Source organism: Homarus americanus, unplaced genomic scaffold (genome assembly GCF_018991925.1).
Source record: "Homarus americanus isolate GMGI-L3 unplaced genomic scaffold, GMGI_Hamer_2.0 scaffold32583, whole genome shotgun sequence".
Classification (NCBI taxonomy): domain Eukaryota; kingdom Metazoa; phylum Arthropoda; class Malacostraca; order Decapoda; family Nephropidae; genus Homarus; species Homarus americanus.
In genome coordinates, this window is record NW_024713129.1 from 35,798,704 (window position 1) to 35,810,133 (window position 11,430).

The following is an 11,430-nucleotide window of genomic DNA, read 5'->3' on the forward strand; positions in this document are numbered from 1 at the left end:
CCCAACTCGCGCAGTCCGCCACTACAACAAAATACAGCCCATAATAGCCCGCACCGATAGATATAAGAACAGCACCATCCCATCTAGTGTTAAAATAATAAACAACTCCTGATTTATGTACTGTACAGCCCTGTAAATGCATTCAATGCATATTATATCATTATGTCTAAATCAAATGTAAGTCTGTATATTTTCAGCCACCGGCTGCAACTCTATTAATAAACCGTTTATTATTATTATTTACACACGTACACCACACACACCTACACACACACACCTACACACACACACACACACCTACACACACACACACACACACACACACACACACCTATACACACACCACACACACACACACACACACACACCACACACACACACACACACACACAGACATACACACACACACACACACACACACACATACACACACACACACACACATACACACATACACACACACACACACACACACACACACACACACACACACACATACACACACACACATACACACACACACACACACACACACACACACATACACACACACACACATACACACACACACATACAACACACACACACACACATACACACACATATACAAACACACACACACATACACACACACACACATACACACACACACATATACACAAACACATACACACACACACTACTTTGCCATCACTCGGAATCGGGTATATCGAGTATGTCGATCATCCAGCTTTGTTACAATAATCATATGAGTTATAATACATGTCACCCTTGTTGGTGATCTCTGAGGTGACTCAAGAGGTTCGATTCGGGACCGGAAAGATCGTCGACAGATGTTGCACATATGGAGGACTACATCTAGAGCGGAAGGGACGGCGGTAGTGTCTTAACGGCGTTGGCGCTTGTCTGCCTCGGTATGCAATCGGGCCAACTCGAAAGTATTGACCCTTCTTGTGTAGTGCTCCCCCAAGCATTACGGTGTGAAGTGATCGTCTCCCAGGTGAGAGGGTTGATTTGGCACCCAAGACTATCCTTTTAACTTCTCCGTTGCCCGCCAGCATTAAGTTTATCATTTATTAGGTGATTGTAAAGTAGCTGTTTTGGCAGTCTACTGTCGTCCATGCGGGTAACATGGCCAGTCCAGCGTAATTGTTCATGGATAATGGTAGCCTGGATGCTCCTACAGTTGGTGTCAGCGAGAATACTGACATCTGTTTTCTTGTTTTCCCAGCGAACTCGGAGGATGGAATGTAGACTACGTTGGTGAAAGGTTTCAAGTGCTTTGAGATGCCTCCTGTATGTGAGCCATGTCCCACTGCCATACTGTATAGCAGGGTGGGGAGGACCACTGCTCGATATACGTGTAACTTTGTAGATAATTTCAGCTCCCTACAGCTGAAGACACGGTTTCGGAGTCTGCCAAAGGCCTGAGATGCACATCTGATCCGATGCTGAATCTTTTCATTGATGTCCGCGGTGGTGGACAGGTGGGAGCCGAGATACCGAAAGTGGGTAACATTAGAGAGGGCAGTACCGTTAAGATGGATGGATGGATGATGGAGGTATATCTGAACCAGGGGCAGGTTGAAAGAAAATCCGAGTCTTACGTACATTCACCTCAAGGCCGAAGTGTGCATGCACATCTGTGTAGGTGTTGAGGATCTCTTGTAGGACGCGTTCAGTGTGAGCAACAAGAGTGGGGTCGTCTGCATGCTGACGTTCAGTAATGGAAGATGCCGACACCTTTGTTCTTGCCTGAAGTCGTCTTACGTTGAAAAGACACTTCATCCGGTACTCGAAGTCCACCCCACCGGCTAAGTTGGCACTGGCACGAGTAAGGAAGGCAGCCAAGAAATGGAAAAGAGAGTTGGTGCCAGTACACACCCTTCTTTAAACATCGTTTGGGTGGGGAAGAACTCAGACTGGGTACCATTGTGCAGGACACTGCTGTTCATGCCATCGTTGAGTTGCTTCACAATGGCGATGAATTTAGGGTGGGGGGGGGGGTGTCAGCCAAAGCGGCTGAGGGTTTACCAGAGCGCTTCCCTATTGACCAAGTCGAAGGCCTTAGTTACGTCGATGAAAGCCGTGTACAAGTCACGACGCTGTTCTCTGCACTGTTCCTGTTTCTGTAGGGCAGCAATAATCATGTCAGTGGTGCCACATGATGGTCTCAGGCCAAATTGAGATTCTGGGAGGAAGATTTCGTGTTAGGAAGAGGTCTGTTTAGGAGGACTTGGTCAATAATGTTGCCAGCTACTGACAGCAGCGAGATCCCGCGGATTCAGTGTTGGGGCATATACACTGATGAAGAAGGTATGTCGTGAATGATTCAGTGGGACTTGGAGCGTCATGAGGCGCTCGTTGATCCCAATAGGCATTTCAGTTAGCCTGTGTAGGATGCGTTGGCCGATGGCAAAGCCAACTTCATATATGCAGTTTCTCTCCGCAGCAGGCTTACCCTTCCGGAAGAAGGTACAACCAGACCCCTGTTCTGCGAGTTGACCCTCATCTGGGAGCCGGAACTCACTAATGGCTGCTATGTCGATGTAATACCTAGCCAGCACTTTTGCCAGAAGGGCAGTTCTTCTTTCAGGACGCTCATTTGTGCCAGTATCCAGAAGGGTTCTGTCATTCCAAATAGCAACCATAAGAGGTGTATAGTTTGTTTTTGTTTGGATCTGTGATATTGATTGTGTTTTCGACCGCATCAAGATGACCTTACTTGGTGCTGCTACCCAGTCTGTTTTTTTGTTTTTTAGGCAGGCTATGTTTAGAGCACCTTTTATAGTCCCCTCCCTATGTGGGGTGAGCAGAGTGGCTCATGGAAAGGGCTGCTCAGTCGCAGAGACAGGACCGGATTGCACTGCTGTCTAAATCCCAGTGCATAAACGACCATCATATCTAATCGCCAATGTGCAGAGTTGTGACTAGAGACTCCCCGCAGTCACCTCCGCCTGTCCCGTCGCCACTCATCTGTAGCCATAGGACTTTTGGGAGGATAGCTGTTTTAATAAGGATAAATATGATGAGCTGGATGACAGCTGCTCATGGCTTGAGCAGGAGCGCAAGCTGCAACCACACATCTTGGTTCTCCCTTTTCCTGATCTAGTGGTGCAGGTAGTTGCAACAACTGGGGAGAGGGAGAGTTGCAATCACGGACGGCTCGAAGCGGTTGTGATTGGGGAGGGGTTTTTTTTGGGGGGGGAGGGGCAACTCGCCACTCAGCCTATCAAATTTGACCGACTAATTAGGCTTAAAAAATGACTAAGAGAGCTACAAAATTTTCTTTATTGAATGTTTAAGTATTAGATATTAGCATAGAAATTTGATGGTTAAAGTAAAATATTTATTCAGATAGAAAAAGAAAAGAAAAAAAGATATATTAAATTTTAATTCCCATAGTTTTCTTAAGGGTGCAATTTTATGCAATCTTTGAAGATTTAACTGATCAGTTATGTCATTTTCACAAGCTATGATAATAGATTATTCAACCGTTTTCCGAAATTTTCTTTTGCAGGGATGTTTTTAAAAGCTAAAGCCTGCTAAAAGACCTTTCACCTTTATATACTGAAGGTGGTGCTGTCTAGAATAACCTGAAAACTTTTGCCACATGAGAAAATAAATGATACTTTCTATGAGCATTCAGTGCACATTCTGCAGCTGAGCGAATGTTTTTTTTCTACACCAGGATGCTGCTCCATATAATCAGAAATATGAATGTTGAACACATCTAATGCAACTCGGAAAGATTTAGTGTCAGGTAATTCAGATGGATAGATTTCTGGCAGATTTTTCATGGCTTCAATAAAGCTTTCTGAGTCATAGTCTGTAACATTAGGATCAAGAACATCTACAGAATATTTGAATGAAGATATCAGATTTTCACATTTTGAAGTCAACACAGAAATCAGCATATCTAAAACTGAATTCATTTCCTTACAATAATAGGAATACAAATTATACTTATCACTGGAGTTTGGATGATCATTTTTTATTTTTTTTTGGCTGCTTCCTTTGATGGTGAACTCTTTTGGACTCTTCTTCTCCATCAAAATCAATATTTTTCCTAAGCTGAGTGCAGCCTCCAGCAAATGTTTGTGAGCTTCATCATCACTTCGTATTGACTGAAGTATTTTGAATGTACTGTGTTACCTCTTGTTACCTGTGTGTGTGTGTGTGTGTCCTTTCTTGACCATCTCCCTAAATGTTTTTAGATCATTGCGACCCACTTCTGACCAATTCGAGACCAATCATTGAAGGAGACCCCTCCCACGGTCGGGCCATACCTGGTTGCAATGGAATGCTGATAGCCCAGTTTGTTAGGTTTCACCTTAGTAGCCTTTCCATCTTGCATTGCCTTCATCCGCCGGTGTAGTCATTGGGTTCCCATATTGGTCACTGCTTCCGCCTACACCGACGTTGGAGCTCTCTGAGCATGTCTCCCTGATGCGTGGCTGCACCACAAATTTTTCGAACGGGGTTTACTCCCATAGCCTTATACCTACCAAGGTTGCTTTTCAAGGCAGTGATTGGCAGGTGCCATGACTTGTCCACATGCCAGTGAGCCTATGTGCCTTCCCTCTGGGTTCCACTGCTGCTCCGAGATCCCCTGCTGGTCTAGCCTGGGACCACGAGGCACCCAGTTACTGTGTGTTGCCACGAGGAGGTGCAGCAGGAGTCTTCATGGTGAAAACGTTGTGTACTGGCAGGGGAAGACTTAAGTAAGGTTGTTTCCCTGTTCATCACGAGGGTTAGCCAGTGGCAGTAGCTGAAAGCGAGAGGAAGCAAGCAATGCTTACACATAATGCTGCTACAATAGTGCTTTACACCACCCTGTGTGTGCGCGCAAACACACACACACACACACACACACACACACACACACACACACACACACAATACAATACAATACATCCTTGACCACCACCGGAGGGTCAAGACCTATCGGGCGCCCTCTCCTGCTGCGGTAGCTGCCCCCGGCCAATGTTCGGCTCATTCCCCCAAGTCCTTTCCTCGACCCATGCTCACCAAAGGGATATCAACATAATCCTGTCAAAAAAGACAATTTCGTTGAACAGTGTTGAACAGTGTTTAAGCCACTAAAATCAGCACTAGACAGTACCAGTGAGAGCCGTGACCCACCAGTGTGATAAGTACCCCTAGGAACCGACCACCATCTTCTGACCAGGAGGTGCTAATCAGTCCACCATGGGAACAACAGTGGGTCAGCTTTACACCTGACTACGAGATAACACAACACCACCTAGCAGAGTGTGGGGTACTGTGACACCACGCCTCTTCCCACCACCCGGTGTCCCCATGACCACGTAAGGTCCTTCATATCAACACCCGAGGACGAGTTAATACACCACGTGAACACCACACCACCCGGTGTCTCCATGACCACGTGAGGTCCTTCGTATCAACACCCGAGGACGAGTTACTACACCACGTGAATAATGGTTGCCCCTCGTGTAAAGAGGACGGCCGGCACCAAGGGCCACCTAGGCGTGAATTTGTTTAAGGTTAACGAGTTGTATGACCCAGTGTCAAGGAAAAGTCAGAGAAGACCGGACAACTCGCCAACTGCACTGGCTAACCATTACCCCGGAATACGATCCGCAAATTGATTAACATCCAGGTCCCAATTACTGCTGGGTAGACAGAGGCAAATGGCATAAAGAAACTTGTCCATAGTTTCACCCTGCCCGAGGATCGAACGTGGGTCCGCTCGCTTGCCAGGCGAGAGTGCTGACCATTACACCACAGATCGACGTAAATACCACACCACGCAAACACCACACCACGCGAACACCACACCACGCGAACACCACACCACGCAAACACCACACCACGCAAACACCACACCACGCAAATACCACACCACGCAAATACCACACCACCTGGTGTCTATACCACGTGAGGTCTTTCATGTCAACACCCGAGGACGAGTCATACACCATGTGGCCTACGTGACCTCACACAGTATGGCAAGAGACCAGCCCGGACCATCAACTGCAAACAATAATAATTTGTATGTTCAATTCATGTTCCTTCTCCTTTTAGTAATGAAAGCCTTTGTTAAACAAATCGCCTATCCCATGACTTTGTAGGTAATAAGTCATTTTTGTTTAATGCATATTTTCAGCATTTAGGCTGCTGAACTTTTTTCAATAAACCGTTAATTATTATTATTATTACTATTATTATTATTATTATTATTATTTTTATTTATTACACACACACACACACACACACACACACACACACACACACACACACACACCACGACAAATTGACCTTCTTTTTTGCGTGATTTATGAGAACGACGTGTGCCTAAAGTGCGTCTTGGTAGGTAGGTAGGTGTGTGTGTGTTGGAGTGAAGATGATGGGGTGCTGTGTGTGTGTGTGCGGGGTGATGGGATTGGGGTGATGTGTGTGTGTGTGTGTGTGTGTGTGTGTGCTGGAGTGAGGGTTATGGGATGTGTGTGTGTGTGCTGTGGTGACGATGTTGGGTATTGTGTTTATCGAGAGAGAGAGAGAGAGAGAGAGAGAGAGAGAGAGAGAGATTCCCTAGACAAACATTTATCATAAGCTTAATGTTTGGGTCGCCGCTACAGTTTATTGGGACATTGCCTAAAGTCATTTGTCAGAGTGAAGAATGCGGTTAGCGGAGTGAGGATGCCGACCTAGGCCATGAGATTAATGGTTCTCCATCACACACACACACACACACACACACACACACACACACACACACACACACACACACACACACACACACGCACGCATATGAACGGATAAATCAACAACTGAATAGACAGAGAATTTATATAGGATATAGAGATATATTAAATAATAGAAATACATAGATGGACCTGAAATAGAAGGACAGAGACAGTTTGATTAATAGCTAGATGAACAAAAATGTAAAAAAAAATAGATGGATAGATAAATATATACAAACATTGATTGATGCTTAGATACATGGATAAATATATGAGCATATAGAAAGATAAATAAATAGATATATAATTAAATATATTGATAAATAGATGCTTTACGAATAGCTTCTCTCTCTCTCTGTCTCTCACTCTCACTCTCTCTCTCTCTCTCTCTCTCTCTCTCTCTGTCTCTCTCTCTCTCTCTCTCTCTCTCTCTCTCTCTCTCTCTCTCTCTCTCTCTCTCTCTCTCTCTCTCTCTCTCTCTCTCTCTCTCTCTCTCTCTCTCTCTCTCTCTCTCTCTCTCTCTCTCTCTCTCTATGGAGCGGTGAGAGGCTCGACCCCTCACTTGCACCATCACTTCTCAACTCTCGGGATAACATAATCCTTCAGCCAGGACGTGAGGGGCAACACAATGTTATGATAGGGGTTCTCTCTCATCTCCCTCTTTACTTCTATAGTTATACTTGGTGTTTGTATGTCCTGTCTCTCTTCTCAGACACGTTTCCTCCTCTTGTTGGCAGTAAAGCAGATGTAAGTTGTGTAGGTTATGGCATAGGGTCGTTCTATGTGTGTGTGTGTGTGGCGCTGAGTAAGCACAGTAAAGTGACAATTCTGTCTTTCCCTGTCGACTCAATTGGCTCTGTATCCCTTCCCCATCCAGTACTGTGAGCTGACAACAGACCAGGACACCGAGTGCTGTGTCTGCTGTCTTGGGTATTGGTTGTATTACCTTCACCATTTAGTGGTGTGGGCTAACGACACACTGGGAGGCGTTCTGGAGAAGGAGGGGGATTGGTTCCATGTCATGTTTAATGGTTGTTCCCCCTTCGCTTTGTAGTGGTGTGAGGTAACGACACACTAAGATACTCTCCTGGGGGATGGGAAGGGGGGGGGAGTTCCATGTCGTGTTTAATGTGTGTGTTTTCGATCCCACCAAAAGTGGTGTGGGTTTATGATACACGAGGATGAGTTCTAGAGTTAGTTCTATGGCTGTTTCTCCTCTCCCCTCGTAAGTATTGTGAGCTAACGACACACTACAATGTATTTGGATGGATTTTTTGTAGTGAATTAATGGTGGTGTTTTCTCTCATCTACTGTAGTGTTGTGAGTTTACGTCACACTACAGCTTATTATCACGTGTCTTCTTTCTGTTTTTGATTGGGTTACCTCTGACCAACTGCTGCTGTGAGACAACGACACACGAGAATGAGGTCTAGGGAGGTGTTCCCTGTCGTGTCTAATGGTTGTCTTTCCCTTCCCCGTGTGGTGTTGTGAACTACCGACACACTAGGATGTGAGGGTTGGGTTCCCTGTCGTGTCTAATGATTGTGTCTTCCCCTCCCCATGTAGTGATGTAATTTTACGACACACTAAAATTCATGTATATGTCCCAGGCTGTAACTGTTAATTGTGTAACATCATTTCTAGTGTTGGGAGCTTACCACACACAATAACTCGTACTATTATGATTCCTTATTTCTGTTGGATAATTTTCGTTTATGTCTACAGTAGTGTTTGAGTTCACGATACAAGACTTTTAAGTTGAGATGAACCACATGTCATAGTTGGTGCTGTGAGCTGAGAGGGTATTTTCTGACGTCTGTTGTCCTCACTAGTAGCGGTGTCCTCTGTCCTCGTCTCCGTGATGTGACGACATAATATGTTCGTGTCCCTGTAGGATGCTCTGAGCTTACGACACATCACTATTATGTTGTAATAGCGTTGTACTCCCATACCCATCTTGTATGGGCCCATAACACACCAATAATAATAGTTGCCCCTCGTGTAAAGAGGATGGCCGGCCCTAAGTCCACCTAGACGTGAATTTGTTTAAGATATAAAAGCTGTCTCCAAGACAACAACCACACCCTAAGTTAACGAGTTGCAGGACCCAGTGTCAAGGAATAATCCGAGAAGGCCGGACAACTCGCCAACTGCACTGGCTAACCATTACCCCGGCACTCGATCCTCGATTAACATCCAGATTCCCAATTACTGTTGGGTAGACGGGCAAATGGCGTAAAAAAAAAAACTTGCCCATAGTTTCACCCTGCCCAGGGATCGAACGCGGGTCCACTCGCTTGCGAGGCGAGCATGCTGACCATTACACCACAGGTCGCCAAACACACTAATATGTGTCGTGTGGTCTACTGTCTACTTGATTGTCTGTGTCCTCTTCCCCTCCCATCCTATATCGTTAGCTTACGACACGTCACATGTATCTCGCCTCCCTCAGCACTGCCTTCCTGTCCTTCTCTCGTATATTCAAACTTTTATGCTGAGAAGCCGAGACATAGCCGGTCGTGTTGTGAATCATGGAGAGAGGAAGGGTAGGTGGCTGGTGGTGGTGGTGTGAACGATGGTGGAGTTGGTGAGGGTGGTGGTGGTGGTGAAGACGATGGTAGTGGTGAAGATGGTGGTGATGGCGAGGATGATAGTTGTGGTGAGGATGATGATGGTGTTGAAAACTTCTCTCTATTCTCTCTCCCACTGCCACGATGTGGACTCAGAGAAACAGAACCTTCAAGAAAATGGGGGAGGCATTTCCCTGAACAGAAATGAACATAAGAAAAATGGAATAGAATTGTAAAAACTAAAGGGAAAGTGAAGAGGTATCAAGTAGGATCAGTACACACACACACACACACACACTTGCTTTACATCCTTAGCAAGCACACATTAACTATTGACTCACGAAGTTCATTCATACTAAACTATCATACTACACTAAATTAGATAGGTAGGTTCATGCATACTAGATATACCACATATTACTAAATTAGGTAATCAAATTCAAGCATACTATAACCATCCCATTCGAAACGACTCCCACCATTCCTCCTGTACACGACCTCCTAGCATTCATCTAACACTATTTAAATATCACACTTCTCGACCCAAATGAGATAGAGGAAGTCAAGTGAAACACACAAGCAGAGAGCTAAAAATAGAATACATCTTAATGTCTCAGAGTCGACCGTGACATTTTCAAAGTTGTATTCGCTGCCGACAGTCCATAAAAGGTCATTGGTAGCTTAAAGGTAACCCAATCCGGGAAGACCGATTCACCGTCTGTTGGAAATTATCGTGCTCTTATAGTTTGTGTTTACAAATGGATCAGGTGGATGGAGTCATATCTAAAGACATATTCAATAGGTATACCTTTTCAGTTAGATCTTTTAAACAGACGATACAATAGAACCATTGTACAGAACCCATAAATAAACCCTTCATACAGACCCAGCAGACGTCCTAACACCCTCACCGATATAGTTCACAGACAGACCTCACCAACAGACTCTACAAGCAACCTCAGCAGACATATCTCTCAGACAGACCCCACAGACAGACCCAAGGACAGGAAATCAGACAGACAGACACCTTGGTGATAAGGAGATCTATTCTCGATGCAGTCTCAAATGCTTCACTTTAAGACAGCAACAAAAATATTGACAATAAACTCCTTATTAGTCTCGTAAGACGTTCTCACTGATTTGTTTTCTTATCAGAAGGCAAAAAGATTTAGGTCTATAGCTTATTGTTCTGGTTCTGGACAAGATAGAAAAGATATGAGATTTAAGCAACAAAACATAGAAGCAAAATATCATGTCACTGGTATATATTTTAAAACGATTATAAGAGAAGAGACATTACGAAAATAAAATAATTTTCTCCGGCGTTTTAGCAGCAATCAAACGTTTCCATCACCAGTTAAATTCTCTTGGAGTTTCATCACCATAAAAGAAGAGAATTAAACTTTCTCTGCGAACTATGTATCATGCTGTGTGTGTGTGTGTGTGTGCGTGTGCGTGTTTGTGCGTGTGCGTGTATGCGTGTGCGCGTATGTGTGTGTGCGTGTGTGTATGTGTGTGTGTGCGTGTGCGTGTGTGTGTGTGTGTGCGTGCGCGTATGTGTGTGTGTGCGCGCTCGCACCATTTAACGCCTCTAAAAGCAGTAGGATATTTTCAGTTCCCTGGATACATAACCCCCATCATTACTACCATGATACAGCCAGATAACGACCTTCCTCCGGCGACGCTGTAATCTCCTGTTTTCTCTCCAATTTCCTCGGGGTTGGACCAATGCACGTCTTTATCAGGATGGGAGAGGCGCCGCAGTCCACAGTAATGCGTGGGGAGCCGCTCCTCCCGGGCCACACGTTATATACAATGGTTTCCGAGACGCCGAGGTTACTAGTGCAGCTGCTGCTGCTACGCAAAGACCTGTCAGAACGGAACCCATACTCGGAGAAACACCATCATTACCATTACCCCCGTCAATACCAACGCAAATACCACCATAACTATCCACCATCATCGTCATCATCACTACCATCAGTCAAAACCATCACTACCTCCATCACTACCACCAACAACACCCCTATCACCATTATCATTCTGACCCCCACTACCACTACCATCATCATCATCAATCATCATCACCACCACCCCCATATCACCACCACCACCCCACCATCGCCACC

General features: G+C 45.1%; 1 protein-coding gene across 1 annotated transcript in view; it reads right to left on the minus strand.

Moving 5' to 3' along the window:
• Window positions 1-2,030: 2,030 nt before the first annotated feature.
• The window catches only part of LOC121870796, a 95,440-nt gene continuing 86,040 nt past the window's right edge, over window positions 2,031-11,430 (minus strand). The window contains exons 8-9 of the mRNA XM_042372751.1: window positions 3,687-3,853; window positions 2,031-2,129 (exon numbers count right to left, since the gene is read on the minus strand). Coding sequence (XP_042228685.1) covers window positions 2,031-2,129; window positions 3,687-3,853 — 266 coding nt within the window. The remainder of the gene's footprint in view (window positions 2,130-3,686; window positions 3,854-11,430) is intronic.